The sequence below is a fragment of the Magnolia sinica genome, chromosome 3 (assembly GCF_029962835.1).
Source record: "Magnolia sinica isolate HGM2019 chromosome 3, MsV1, whole genome shotgun sequence".
NCBI classification, from domain to species: domain Eukaryota; kingdom Viridiplantae; phylum Streptophyta; class Magnoliopsida; order Magnoliales; family Magnoliaceae; genus Magnolia; species Magnolia sinica.
Window position 1 is genome coordinate 25,104,274 of NC_080575.1, and position 15,937 is coordinate 25,120,210.

Sequence of the window (15,937 nt, forward strand, 5' to 3'; positions counted from 1 at the left end):
TTCTTTTTCAGTGGATAAAATCCGTTGTTTAATTGGCGACGGATAAGATCCGTCGCTGAAATTCAGAAAAAACCACCAACCAATCCACACGATTGTTTAATAAGAATCCTATTCACAAAATTGCTAACAACTCAATTCAATAAAGAGGAAATGGCCTATGGGGCCAACCCAAACAGTAGTTCCCATATTTCAAGTTGGACATGAAACATGGAATTACGGAGAGGGTTTGGTTGTCGCTACGTCTCACCTCCACTATGGTCTACACACAAATGGTTGACGGAACATAATACATGCCTCGATCCCATCATACAAAGAATCAATCGCCCTCCATCGGTTTGTATGGTGCTCCCGGCCATTCGAATTACTGCATGAAACATTCTTGTCTGAGAAATCATCCATGTTAAAAATCAGATTAACTAACACTAGTCTGCCTCAAAAACAGTTGAAATTCCATTATTGCCATTTTCACAACAACACTTCTCATAACATATTATTTGTTTCAACCATACCTGCATTGCCAGCTTATTGCCTACTTGTGATCCTCCATTGATGGCATTAAATGCAGGCACGGGCAGAACTAGAGTTTTGTTCCCAACAAGGTTGGCAATGTACTGCATGACAGAGGGTGTGACTTGACATACTTTTTGTATGTTCTGAACCTCCCCAGTGCTCATGGAGCCAATAGGCCTGCCAATAGTGAAGACATGCTTCCTTCAATCTGCAAATAGTGAAGACATACTTTTTGTATTTTCTGATCATACGAAAAGAGACTTCCTGAGCTGCACCAGGGCATGATCTGAACCTCCACAGTGCTCATGGAGCCGATAGGCCTGCCATAAACTTCAGAGGACGGTCATACTTGTAGCTCCTCCCTGCATTGAAATCATAATTCGACTCAATAAAATTGATGGCTATGCTTTTTTCTTCTAAATGTTTTAAAAACTGGAATTTAGTGAAGCATAGTAGACAACTGGCAAGTTTTGTGGTTAAAATAACCTTAGAAAACCATATTTCTAGTGTTTTGGATGTCAAGCCATCAGATCACCCCAACTTTCTACCTAAACAATCCAATTCAGCAAGAATATGCTGATACAGTCACCTGATGTGATTTCCATTTTCAATGAGTTAGTCAATTTTTATTTTTATTTTAATATGAAAAGTAAAAATGAGAAATCCTAGTTGGTTTACGCATAAAAACTTCTTTGAATATGTCTTTTTGAGAGGAATGATCATATATATAACCATAGAATGCCCAAACGAAGCATGTCCTGTTGTGATTCCTGCTTTGCATAGAATCTGTTAAGGACACCCAAGCTGTCAAAGAGGTGGGTCCCATCCTGAAGATCAGTTGGCCCACACCATCAGAATGAACAGTTGGTGATCTGATATAATCTAAAGGTATGAAATCAACCTGAATTTTGTGCCAGGAAACACAGAAAGAGCCCACCTTGTGTATGGCTTGGATGTCCTACACATTTGGCACGTTAGTGGAGAGATGGTGCAGATTGGTAAGCTTACCATGGTATGGTTGTAAATGACTATTCCTCTTATTTTACACTTGCTACTTATTCACTCTCATTTGTGCCTTTTTTCTTGACAGAAGTTACATATAGATCGACAAATCCGTAGTGTGGAAGAAAGATAGCCCTCTAGCAAGTGAAATCCTCTTTCATTGTTTCATTAGACTGATGTTCGATTTCACATTTCCTCAGTTCCAAACCATAACTTTAATTGTGAATTTTGTACCCTTGACCTCAATGTAAAATGCTCGATGTCATCACTTCTAGGGGAGGTGTCAACTACAGTCTGCAACTCTTCTAATTTATTAGATAACTTTGGTTTGCAATAATGATTATCATCAGCTTAGCCTTTTCCCAGATATTTGGTGTTGGCTTCACCCACCAATGCATATCTTTTGGCTTCTAATAATAAACTAAAAAAATATCAAAAATTTCCCACTTCCCATCAAGTCTCACGGCACTGCTTTACATTTTAAATATTGACTTTTTCCAACTTTTCAGCATTTCCTACTGCGCTAATTTACATTTTTCATCATTTCAACAGATTCACCAAATTACGATTTTTCTGGAATGTCTGGTGAACAGACCTCTGCTTCAGGCCATTTCAGGGCAATTGACTAATCCAGCCACCTCATGAGTTCGATTGCCAGTCTGATTTGTGAAATCTTTTATAAAAAATACCAACCTGTAATTAAAACACAGACTGTACCTTGAATGAAACAAAGATTTCCAACTCTCTCAGTTGTTGGGGATTATTCATGACAAGAATATGATGCTCCTTTGCATATAACTCTAGAAGATCCTTAACCTGTTTGGAAAACAATGCATTAAGAGTGAACCTGAATTGTTGTTGTGGTTGATGGTTTGCATATAAATGTATTCAAGCTAGATCATCCCACTCTCAGCCCCCAATCTAGTTTGAACATTGAGAAATTAGAAGGAACGATCACATACACCCACAATCGACAGAATGGTACTATCAACCTTAACACAAATGCCAGGTGTTAAGTGTGTACAACATCCAAGCCATGAAACAGGTGTGCCAAGAAGATCATCTGGCATAAAAACTTACATGAGTTCACTCACAGGCAAGCCACAATATGTTGAATTGGATCATCAGCAGACACGAGTTAAATAGTCCACTGTTTTCCCTATGGTGCACTGACCTGATTTGAATGACATAATCTTCATGGTTGGGGCCCATTTTTTCAATGCTTTGATTTGACCCACATTTGACATGGCATGCATGTCCTGCATGGACAGTAACTTACCAACCATTGAGGCATATGTTATCACTAGTAACATAACAATGCCCAAAAACTCAAGACAAATAGTATCCAACATATGCTAGAAAATGTAAGACAGATACCATATGACTGGAACTCTCCCCACCAAGATAATCAATTACAATGATCAGGTTGAAAGGTAACTCAAGGAGCTCATACAGATGGCAGGAAGCAATAACAAGACAACCAGTTCCAGAATGATATATTATCTTTTTCTATATTTCCTTCTTTTCTCAAATCCAAAAGCGGATGGAAAATTGGATACTTTAAATTCCGAATTCGTCTTTAAAAAAAAAAAAAAAAATCTTTCAATGTATAATGGTAATGTCTCCTAATTTTTTGTTTTAATAGATGTCAGACCTATTAAGATGAGCTAATCCCTCTTAAACTAATCGTTTGATGAACTTTCAAAACAACTGATGAGTAAGTTGTGCTAATTGAAAAATCTGCTCAAAAAAATCACACATGAATTCTTACAATGCAAGTCAAATGTGAAGCAAAATCACAGCGTGTGCTGTGCTTCAACGGGCTCATGCAAAGAAATGCAATTTGTCGAGAGCGAGCAACGTAGTAACCAGAAGAACCAGGTCTAATGCAAGAACTGGAACAGAGAAACCTATATAAGCACCAATGACAGGTTGAGGCAAGTTATAAAAATAAAAATAGAAAATTTAAAAACCACCATCTTTAACAAGTTGACTTTACCTGTGTTTTCAGTCTCATCCACACTTAGAATAAGACAAACTGCTTCAGTTGCAGCATTTATAGCATTAATCTGTAAAAGATGGTTTCCATGGTCAGTAGTTAATAGTGAAATTAAGTTACCAGTTAACAAATTGAATGTGAGATTGACCGTACCTTTACATTCAATTCATGTCAAGCCAAACAGTGTTTGCAATCCCAATTGGGCAGATTGTTCCACAGCTTCAATATTTGTCCTTATTTGTTGTCCTGAAAATAATATCCACAGCTAAAAATCCAGTCACAAGACTCACAACCATGACTTGTGATGCTGTTTTTCAAAGATGAAGAGTGATTAAGGGTAATCAGCTGGGAAAATAATACAGAAAGAAGAGATTAACATGACAGCGGGTTCAGAAAGCATGCAATATATTAAGAAATTGTTTCATGAAGAGGCCATATGCTACAACAAAAAAGTCAAGGCAGATTGGTTTTGAAGAAATGGAGCTGTCCATGTAATAGGATCTGAAGAAAAGAATATAAAAGGAAAAAAAAAAAAAGTAGATTATCAAAAGCATAAGACAGTTCAATAGAGATATTGACTGACGTAATAGGTGCTGGTGACAATTTTGAAGCATGATAAAAAATAAAAATAAAAAATGCAATAAAACTAAATGAAGTAAATGAAGGATAAGAAATATGACGAGGAAAAAGAGTACCAGATACGTAATTCATAAACTTTGATTTCTGTTCACAGTTGTACTGCTCAATCTTAGATTCCTTTCTCATCTAAACATGCCGAGCCCAGACCATTAGGAGAAGAAATGAAAAAAAGGAAAAAAAGAAAAAAGAAGAAGGTACTCCTCAATCATTCTTGTACAATTAGACTAGTGTCAAAAGCCATGCAAACCTTCAGCTCTGTATACTAATCATGAAGCTTGGAGTAAAGCAACTGCATCTCCATCTACATCGGAAATTAGAAGACCTTTGTAAAAAATAAAATTAAATTAGAATTTAGAATAAAAATTAAGCAGGTGAATACCGTCACAAGAATGCATGTAGCATGCAACCGCTATGATACCTATACACTTGTACAGATCTAGAGTAGTTGCACCCAAACTATACAGTATGGGTAGGAATACAGGATATGGCATGGGTATGGCTATAGCAACATGCTGCTATATTTAAAATTGTGCAGTCTTCATATCCACATCCATGTCAAGGTATGATAATGCATCCATATGGGTATGTCATTCTGAAAGGAAAAGGAGAAAACAGGCTCCCATGAACAGTCGCAATCATACTTTCCAAACAGGACCCAGTCCTAGAGCCCGTCCTAGTTCTCAACCTAGGAACCACCCAACTGTGCACAATACCTATCATAAACAGACTTCAGAATCTGCATACTCTGAAACAACCTTAAACACCCATCTCTGTCCACAGTACAAACTACAGCCCCATTCCTTCCCCAACTTCAACCCTATTACACATCCAACCTCAAAATCTGTCCCAAACAGACCCTCAATCAGTTCTTAAATTAGCCAACTTCCAACCTATAACCTGCAGAGCAATTACCATCACCTTTTGAATTTAAAATGGCTTTGTCCAATTGCAACCCAATAACAATCCACCAAATTTCCAAAATTTGCCCATATTCCAGTCAAATCTTTGCCCCCATCTAGTTCCAAAATTAAATGCACACACATAGTTGGACATCTTTTAGTCCTAGGATGGAAGGGGAAGATCAAAACAAGCTTTGGAGGAAGATGATGCAGCAGATGCAAGTGGTAACAGAACAGATAGGTGCTATGAATAGTATGACAGATCCTATGACAGGTTGAGTGGATGATCTAACAGAACAGATGATTGTTATGAAGGATAGTAAGAAAGGAAACTCCAATCCATGTATAATGGAGTATCTAAGAAACATCTCAATCTAGAGGGACAAGTCAAAATAAGTAGTGTATCTTAGATGCGAATAAGATCCAGGCCATCCATCAGGTGAGCACCTCACTTAGATGCCCCAGGCCAAAACCAAGCAGATCCATTCATCAACTGGACAGTGCATGTATGAAATCAAATACCAGTTTAAAGGCATCCCACAATGGTATTGAAAAATTGTTACTTCATAGCTGTATGCCTGTATCAGCAGCTATAGAAAGTAAATGGTCACCATTGTTTTGCAATAGGGGGGCGTATCAGTCCACTATGAAAGTAAATGGTCACCATCTTAGCGGTCCAAGTCCGGAGGTGTAAACAAGGCGCAACAATAATTGGTGTTTTACAATGGTGGATGGGATAGTACCTGACATGTCAACAATCAACAAATAAGAAGGCTGAAAATAAGGATGATAATAGCAATGGGGAGTCATTTGATACTCTGGAAAAGTATGAATCCTGATATATTGAAATATGAAAATTGCATGCATGGCATATATCAACTCAAATTAAACCAACTGCATTGTGGAATCCACTGTAACCAAGTCACTATCCCAAAATGAAATTGGCTTGAACCAACATGCCCTGTTAACTCCTGGAGGCTTGTTGAAATAGGACAGTTGGATACTTCTTTAATTTCAAGTGTTTAATAAATGTCCACCATTCCCATCACAATATGGCAGGCATGATAAACTGAAAAGGTGCAGGAAAAAAAAAAACTAATATCAATCAGAATTAACACACATGAACCTTGAGTAGAAGATATGCATTTGTAAAAGTGGGGCTTGTGAAACTAATGAACAGTAATGTGGGTAAGGGATTCTCAAAGATTTTGCTGTTTGGAAGGTCAATAAGAATCCAACATCTGGCCCTTTCCCCCCATGAATGTGGACTCTTGCTTTATTTTTTGCTAACCTCCTATTTTCAGGTCAAAGATCCAAGGGTTGGTATTGTTCCAGCAGGGGATATTGGGCAATACCCAACCCATGGTGGGATCCATCAGTCTGGACCACCAGCACATGGGTCCCACTTGTAAGATCTCTAGTTGTGGCGCTTTTGACAGCATGGATCTTGGGCAGTTAGGAATTGGAATCCAGGATTCTCAATCCAAATCATGTTTGGCAAACCCCAAAATCCTGGATTTCAAATCATGTTTGGCAAACCCCAAAATAGCCCCTTTCAAGATCCATGAGAAAAGGTGGGGGTGCAATCGGTATTGAGATTCAAATCCCTAAATCCCTAAATCCCTAAATCGGTATTGAGATTGAGAGAGATATAGAGAGAGAGAGAGAGAGAGAGAGAGAGAGAGAGAGAGACATACCTCACGGTCGCGAATGAGCTAGCCTTCAACCGAGCTTCAGCGAGAGAGAGAGAGAGAGAGAGAGAGAGAGGGCATGCGTGGGTAGGGCGTTCGGCAACGGTAGATCTGTGGTAGAGAGAGAGAGAGAGAGAGAGAGAGGATAGGGTGCGGCAGAGATAGCGGTAGAGGAGACGCTGGAATTACGGCAATCTCTCTTAACGCCCTAGTTCCCTCTGACGTCACCAAGTTCTGTGGCCCCACTATGATGTATGTGTTATATCCACACCGTCCATACATTTTGAGATATCATTTTAAGTCATGAGCCAAAGAATGAGGCAGATAAAAATCTGTAGTGGACCACACCACAGAAAACAGCGGGGAGAGTGATTCCCACCGTTGAAACTATCCTAAGGCCCATCTGAATGTTTATTTGAAATCCAACCTGTTCAAAAGTTAAAAAAGACATGAAATAAGGGAAACATAAATATCAGCTTAATCTAAAACTTTGGTGACCTTTAGAAGTTTTTAATGGTGGGTATCACTGTCTCACTGTTTTCTCTGCGGGTCTACCAGAGCTTTGGATTTAACTCATTCTTTGGATATTGCCCTAAAATGATCTCTCCAAATGGATGGAAAGTGTGGATACAAAATATACATCATGGTGGGGCCCACAGAACTTGCTGACGTGACTTCGGTAGCTAGACTAGCTACACCCCCCCCCCCCCCCCCCCTAACACTAGCCCTGTGGCTGGTGGCCGGTGCTCTGTGGGCCCAACGATGATGTATGTATTTCACCTATTACGTTCATCCATTTGATCTCAGGTGGACGACATCACATGAAAATATTGTGCTCCGTGGGCCCCACGATAATATTATTTTAGGGATTTATTCCAAAAATGAGAGGTATATAAATCACAGGTGGACCACACCACATGAAAATAATAGTGATGGAATATCCATCATTAAAATCCTCCTAAGGCCCGCTGTACTGTTTATTTGACATTCAATCTGTTTATTAGGTCATACAGGCATAGATGAAGGGGGAAAACAAAAATCATCTCCATCCAAAACTTCTATGGCCCCCAAAATGTTTTTAATGGTTGACGCTCATTCAACACTTTTTCCTATAATGTAGTCCATTTTAGATTAGGATATACCTCATTTTTTGTCTCATGCCGTAACATGATCTTTAAAAATAGATGGACAACATGGATGAAACACATACATCATGGTTGGGCCGATAGAACACCGACCACCAGCCATTGGCTAGTGTCAAGTGGAGTAATCAATCCGTTCCCCTTATTTATGGTGTGGTCCATTTAATCTTTGGATATGATTTATTTTTGGATAATTCTCTAAAACGATCTCAAAAAATGGATGGACAGTGTGGGTTGATCCCAAATTTTCAATAAATCCAAAACTCAAGTGGACCATGCCACACGAAACAGTGTGGAATAATGATTTCCACCGTTAACACCTTCCTTGGGCCCACAATAATATTTATTTGCCATCCAACCTGTTCATAATATCAAAAGGATATGAATGAAGAGAAAACACAAACATTAGCTTGATCCAAAACCTCTATGGCCTCCAAGAATTTTTCAATGGTAGAGGTTCAATCACACTATTTCCTGTGGTGTGGTCCACTTGAGCTTTGGATATGCTTCCTTTTTATTCTTTGGACCTCAAATTATCTGTTAACATGGATGAACGGAGTGGATAAAATAAATAAATAATGGTGGACCCCACAGAGTTTACTCTGGTAAGGGTAATGAGCAACTCACCTAAATGTAGTGGAGAGGAGTTTCCTTAAAACATTCATAATCATATATTGGGCCTGCCTAAATGTGATTCACATATCCAACCCACTCATTATGTGTGTCCCACTTGGATGAGGGGTCAGACTAAGTTTCAGCCACTAATGTGGGCCCCACCAAGTGCTTTTATATTTTTTAGAATGCTTCACATGGTTTTAGATGGTATGGCCCACCTGAGTTTCATATACAGATGATTTTTGAGATATCTCATAACCTAAAGGGGACACATCAAATGCACGGTGTTGATGTTCGACACACATCATGATGGGGCCCACAAAACTTACTAATATCAATTCTTAGGTTCTCGCAAGGTCAATAGGTTGGGTCACATATTTGACCAGAATATTTGGCCCATTTTATATGCCTGGTCCATTCACTCTAATTTACTGATCAATACCCTCAATTTGACTAGTTACTCGCTCCGATCAAACTACATATGAGAAAGATATTGGATATACAAGATTGATCAATAATTTGAGTAAATTTTGATTTAAACATCTAAAGTTATTTACTCTTTAATCTGGACTAATTAGATTGTCCAAAAATGGTTTAAGGTTCAATTAGTAGATGTGCCTAATAACTTATTAAAATATATATTTTTTTTCACAAATAAATTTCAATTTCCATTTAAAAATAACATTTTTTTTCCAAATTTATATTTTTTTACACATAATTTTTCTTTGAAATTTTTTAACAAAATATCATTTTTATCATAAAATATTTCAAAAAAATTAAAATACAAATTCTGAATTTTTATTTTCAAAATCTCAAAAAATTTCTCAAATTTTAATTTTTTTTCCCAAAAATTCCAAAATGCCGATTTTTTTTCCTTCAAAAGCATAATTTTATTTTCAATTTTTCAATTTTATTTTTTAAAATGATATATATTTTTTCAAAATCTCAGTGTTTTTATAAATAACTTTTTCTTTTAATTTCAAATTTTGAACATTTTCAATTATTTTTCAAAATCACAAAATTTTTCAACTTATTTATTTTTCATTTCAAAATGTTTGTTTTTTGATAAAGTATCGATTTTTTAATATCATTTTATTTTAAAATTTTCAATTCTTTTTCACTTTTCCATTTTTTTAAAAGCATTTTATTCGAACTTGTCAATTTTTATTGAACTAAACAATTGTTTTTTATTTTTCAAATTTCAAACTCTCATTTTCTTTTTTAAAATATTTTCATTTTTCAACATTGTGAAAATTTTCACATTTTTAAAAATATTTTTAATTTTCTTTTTCAGGATATTATTTTTTCTCAAAATCAAATGCTTTTTTTTTCAAATTTATCAACTTTATTAAATATTCTTTTTGTTCCCACAAAATAAATTTTTATTAAATCACGATTTTTATTTTTTCAAAATCAAATCTTTTTCTCAAACATTGTTAAATTTTTTTAACTTCTCAATATTCTTTTTCATGTGATATTACAAATCATTTAAATATTAGTTTTAAATTAAAAAATAAAAATAAAAATTCCACTCATTTGTCATAAAAACAAAATAAATTTTCCTTTTGCATTCAATCAATTGTTAAAAAATAATCTTAGATACAAATATGTATAATTAAACCACCGAAATTCTATTAAAAAACAATTATTAGACTACAAAAAAAAAAAAAAAACTTAATTTTCCACCATATTCATAAAAAAATGAAGAAAAAAATAATGTCAAGGCAAAAGTCCTTTTACGACGGACCTTGATCCGTCGCAAAAGCAACTGAAAAGCGCACCATTTGGTGTTTTGGGCGGGAATTTGCAACTGTTCATTTTCCGTCGCCAAATCAAAATTTGCGACGAATTTCGTCCGTCGCCTAGTTACGATGGACAAAAATCCGTCGTAAATCAGATTTTAGCAACAGATTTTGGTCCGTCACTAAATTCCGCGACATTCGGACTACGGATATTTAAGAAAGACAAGCTTAGCGACGGACTTTTTCCGTTAGCGACGAATTAAACCTATTGTTAAACCAAGAGATTTGTGCAACGAACAAAGTCCGTCGCAAAAATACGTCGCAAATTGGCCATTTTGGCTTAGTAGGTCGAAATCCACACCACTACAATGTATCGAAGAAGGAAAGAACGTGGAGTGGTGGTTTCTGCCCCTCAGCCACACATTATTGGAGACGATAATGTGCACTGCTCAAGCTCTTTTTCTTTTTTTTTTATTCAGATCAGCAGGCCTAGTACTAAGATGTTTGTGAGAAATCCATCCTGTTCATCTGGTTTGCCAAATCATGCTAGCACATGGATCCAAAAATGATGTATATCCAATACTTCAGTGGGCCCCTAACTGAAATCAAGAGGTGAGGGAAATGCCCACCGTTTAAACCTCCATGGCACGTGTGGAGTGTGGGGAATTTGGATGGTCTAGGGTGAATGATCAGCTGGTGCCTTGTTGGATGGTTTAAAATTAATGTAAGGTGAGCAGATTTGAAACTCAATTGGGTTCTGTACCAATGGCACTTGAATTGTCATCATGTTGGCTAGATGGTCTAACTTGATTATTTGAACAGCGATATTAGTGGACAACTAAGAAGTGAGGTTTGATAGATGGTTTGAATTTTGAGTTTTTTACGAATGGATGGTCGAAGCTTGGGCCGTTTGATTTTGAGTGGGGCCGGTCTCAAAATTTTGGTTGATATTTGTATAATTTGAGTGGTTAGATTTTGCAATGGGATAGGTAGATAGAATTTGGATGATTTAAATCATGGGCTAGAGTTGTGGCCCCACATCCCCTTGCACATAACTTTTCTTTCATGGTTATTATTTTATTTTATTTTATTTTATTTTATTAAGTTTGTTGAGAGCTAATGTCAGTGGACAGAATTCAAGGATGTTGGATTTCCTTCTCAACTCCTCTAGCATACAGATTTAAATCATGTATAGTTCGAGATTGGACCGTTCAATTAGGGTAAAACTTGACGCCCCACCTCAGCTTGCCGTGCCCTATCCAATTCAAATATTGATCTATGATCCTTAACAGTGGTCAGAAATAAATTTCAACAGTATCATTTTTATGTGTGGTCATATGTGACACGCATAGGTATCTCACATGAAAACTAATAGTTGGATTAAAATTTCACCATATGATCTATGAAATTGATGGTTTACTTTGGTATTTAGGTCATCTACTTGGAGGATATAAGTGTTATGTACAGTTAGATGATTGGATGAGGTAAAATAATTAGACAGCTAGAAACCTAATCATATCGATGGGTGAATGAACAATCATTTTTACGAATGAATAAATCGAAAGTGGGTTGAGATGGATTAGTCTGATGGTTCACTGAATGAACGACTTAGATTATTGATCAGGTGACTAAACCTATGATTATTAGAGGTATACACGAACCGAGCTAGCTCGATTAGCTCGTTCGACTTGACTTGAAAAAGCTCGATTCGACTCGGTTCGAAGCTAAGTTCGAGCCGAGTCGAGTTGATTTTTTTAGTTCGAAACTGAGTTCGAGTCGAGTTCGGGATGACCCCAGCTCGACTCAACTCAGATCGAACCCAGCTCGAATCGAACCAGTTCGATGACTTGGTTACTTTAATATTGATGTTGCTCACCAAGTGTTTGATGCAATGCCTCAAATAAGTGTCATTGGCGGCAAGGAAGGTATAAATATGAAACCAACACCCTTTTTTTCTTGATTTTTATGTTGCTTAGAAGGTGTTTGATAAAATACCTGTAAAACCATTGTTGTAGTCTCAAATACAGTGAGATTTTGAAGGTGTAGTCTAGGTGTTTGTGGAAATGCTACAATGACGAACTCGGCTCGATTTTGGCTCGAACTCGGCTAGAACTGGCCCGAGATGCTGACCGAACCAAGCCAAGCTGGCCAATCAGGCTTGAGGACCGAGCCGAGCTGAGTTCGAGCTGAGGTCAGCTAGTGGCCGAGCCGAGTCAAGTTGAGGCCATCTCGACTCGATTCGACTCGATGTACACCCCTAATGATTATACAAATGGATGGACAAGCGGTTAGTCACGTATTTTGATCACCTAATGGTGGATGATCGAGTGAGTTTAAGGTGTGCTTAACTGTTAGAATTGGGTGAATTTATGAATGAACGGTCAATTTTGAGTGCATTAGAGGCAAAAGTGAACATATATATATATATATATATATATATATATATATATATATATATATATATATATATATATATATATATATATATATATATATATATATATACACAGAGAGAGAGAGAGTCATGCTCCCCTGCGCACGCTAAAAGTAAGAAGATGAGCACACATATCAATGGCCACTCCTTGTAAAAATTTATGGATGTGAATATGCATGAATGCATGGGTGAATGGATGGATTTATGCATGTATGCTTAAATCAATGTAGTATGCATGCATGCACGTGTATGGATGCACTCCAAAATCTTGGGTTGTTACAACTCCTTTATCCATTATAATAGTATCAGGAATGTCAAACTGATGTATAATGTGTTCCTTGATGAAATCTATGACTTCCACCTCGTCAACTCCTTCTAGTGGTTGTGCTTCTACCCACTTTGTAAAATAATTGGTCATCATAACGATGAAGCTATGTGCTTTGAGGATGGTAAGTAGATTTTGCCGAAAATATCTATGTTTTAACCTCGGAATGGCTATGGCTTCACAATCGAGTAAAATTTTGATGTGAGCACATATTGCAATGGCCACCCTTTCACATACTTCATGCAATCTTTCCAAACGGTCGACCAATAATAGTCATGCTTCCACATCAATTAGCGCATCTTTTAGCCAGCTTGGTGGGCTCAACGGATACCTTCATATACTTCTCCCATGACGATCATGGCCTTGTCCTTTTCTAAACATTTAAGTAATCGGCAATCAACTCCCTTTTTGTATAGTTTTCATCTAAGATCAAGTAGTGTGGCGCAATCCTTCTGATAGTTTGGTTGGTTCTGGTACTTGGCCTCATTAAGTATGGATAGTGAGAAGTCTTCTTGTAACATCCCGAATTTTCATAGCCAGAGTTTATACTTGTGTCCTTGAAAACCGGGTGTTAATAATGTATAAATTTGATGCTTCAAAAACGCACCTTATTTTTTCATCATAATTACATTCGGTTACATTCATAAAGGTAATCAATCACGAGAATAAAATCAACTACATTTATTATTTCATTAGAATAAAAGAATTCAACAAATTATCAAATGTCCTCTCAATGGGAGCTTATTACATTATCAAGTTCGCAACGGAAATATAAAATTAAATCATGAAATTATCTTCTTATTCATTTAGTATAATCTTCCATAGGGAGATGGTTCTCTAGATCTTCAATTTGTGCATCACCTGCATCATTTGTATAGTTGGAGAGGGTCAACCCCCACTCATAGGAATGGTTATCTTTTAAGATTAAGAATAATTTAAGAGATTCATAAAGGTAATGTAAGGGTTCTGATACATCTCGTACTCCACTACTACGAGGGGTATCAGCATGCGCAAACAACCTACATGAGATGCATGCCTAGCAAAGTATGTGCGGCTCATCATACGTAGTGATCATCACAATGTGGAATGTAATTCATAGAAAACTCGACTCGACCCGCGTTCTCACACTACGGATAGTCGCCGGTATGTCCAATGCTACCGTGGATATATGTAAGACCCATATCCTAGCCTGTACTGTTCTGTAGGCTTCCGCAGTCATCCCGGTCAAATTTCGGCGACCCGCGATCGGTTATCGGTGTTTGCGCGTGACCCTGAGGCGTGTCTCGTATATTTGAGTCGGCTTGACCCGAGACTTGTACTAGTGCGACCGCGCCGTCGCCGCGATTCCGATGCCGTGTCTTGTACGCCGATGCGGTACCCTGGCCAGGAGATGTGGGCCCGCGTTCAGTTCGAGAATGAATGCCGTGCGTTGTAATCCCTAGAAAATATCATATCAATCACATCAATCAAGTACACATCACTCTCATCACTCACACCCATCCCCAAGTACAACCACTCCCCTTAAAGTCAACTCTCTCCCTTACACAAGTACACCCATCACCTCACTCACCCATCCCATCCTCTCTCTCTCTCTCTCTCTTATTTTCTTCATTTTTCAAGCAACCATGAGACTCCAATGTCCAAACCTCCATATGAGAAGCCATGTGTGGCCCACCTTCCTACTTTCCATCTCCACCATCCAAAGTCCATCTCAACCGTCGGAATCTTTCCTTGGAGCTTTAAATCGTGTTGGCGGAAGAAGTCTAAGAAGATCTTAAGGTGGGTGCTTCTCTCTCTCCCCCTCTTCTTCATTTTTTTGTGATGACGTGGCTGTAAGTCCCACCCGAATGGACCCCACCAGGAAGCATGCATTTTTCCCAAGCCATCTGATAGGTGGGGCCCACATTAAAATGTGTTGTATGGGTCCGTCCAGCGTCCAGGGACGCTGGATGAGTCTACACAGCAAGCATGAAGCTGACAGTGGTGTGTACTGGTAGTAGTAGAAAAAAAAATGTCAGCTTGATTTCAAACCTTTGAGTGGGCTGCTCATGTAAGCCCTACCTTGATGCTTGAAGCTAATCCAGGCCGTCCATTTCATTCCTCAGCTCATTTTAGTCGTTGAGCTGAAAAATGAAGCCCATCCGACTATCTGGCGGGCCATAACATAAGAAATGGTGATTTTCACCGTTAAAACCCACCCTGATGTTTCGATACGCCAAAATATACCAAATATTGGGCTTGTTCCGTCCATCTTGAGTCCCAGAATTCAATGGATGGAATGGATCCACCTAATGTAGGCTCTACCATAGAAAAACCTTTGAAAAACCAAAAATTAAAAAAAAAAGACAAGGCAGCGCTGCTGCTGCTGACACGCAGCAGCGTACTGCGCTGCTTCTGTGGATAGTAAATGGGCAGGGACCGTTGGGTCCTAGCCGTGGGCCCCACCATGATGTGTGTCGACCATCAACACCGTGCATTTGATGGGTCCCCGTTAGGCACTGGGATATCCCAAAAATCAGCCGTAGACAGGACTTAGGTGGTCCACACCATGAAGTAGCAGAGATTGAGCGGCTACCATTGCAATCAGTTGGGCCCACCGTAGTTGTTGCATGTGAGGTCCCAACGTGATGCTTATTTACCTCCAACCTATTGATAGGGTCACACTAACCTGAGTTAGGGACCACACAATATCAGTTTGATCGAAAATACGGTGTGACCCACCTTGATTTTTTATCCACACCGTTAATCCAACAAGTCCAGAAGATTGGATGCTGGACGGTGCACCCTGCGCCCCTGTATATAATAATAATAATATTATTATTATTATTATATTATATTGTATTATATATACAAATACGTTGTGTGTGTGTGTGTGTGTGTGTATATGTGTGTGTGCATGTTTGTACGTGGTGGACCCCATGTGGGACCCACTTGCTAGA

General features: G+C 38.1%; 1 protein-coding gene across 14 annotated transcripts; it reads right to left on the reverse strand.

The window, feature by feature from the left end:
- Positions 1-467: 467 nt before the first annotated feature.
- On the reverse strand, positions 468-6,865 carry LOC131239717 (uncharacterized). Of its 14 annotated transcripts, none has more exons than XR_009168353.1 (7): positions 6,747-6,865; positions 4,398-4,451; positions 4,207-4,276; positions 3,665-3,757; positions 3,284-3,581; positions 2,230-2,328; positions 468-872 (listed from the first exon to the last, which is right to left on the reverse strand). XR_009168353.1 is itself a non-coding variant. In XM_058237553.1 (4 exons), the coding sequence occupies exons 1-4, from the start codon at positions 2,862-2,864 to the stop codon at positions 843-845; spliced, it is 408 nt and encodes a 135-aa protein (XP_058093536.1). In that variant the 5' UTR covers positions 2,865-3,104; the 3' UTR covers positions 468-842. The 14 variants fall into 14 exon arrangements, 1 of the variants encoding a protein (XP_058093536.1); XR_009168348.1 differs by adding an exon at positions 4,864-5,047 and having other exon boundaries at positions 4,207-4,451; positions 6,747-6,838; XR_009168354.1 differs by lacking the exon at positions 6,747-6,865 and adding an exon at positions 5,714-6,654.
- Between the last annotated feature and the right edge of the window lie 9,072 nt (positions 6,866-15,937).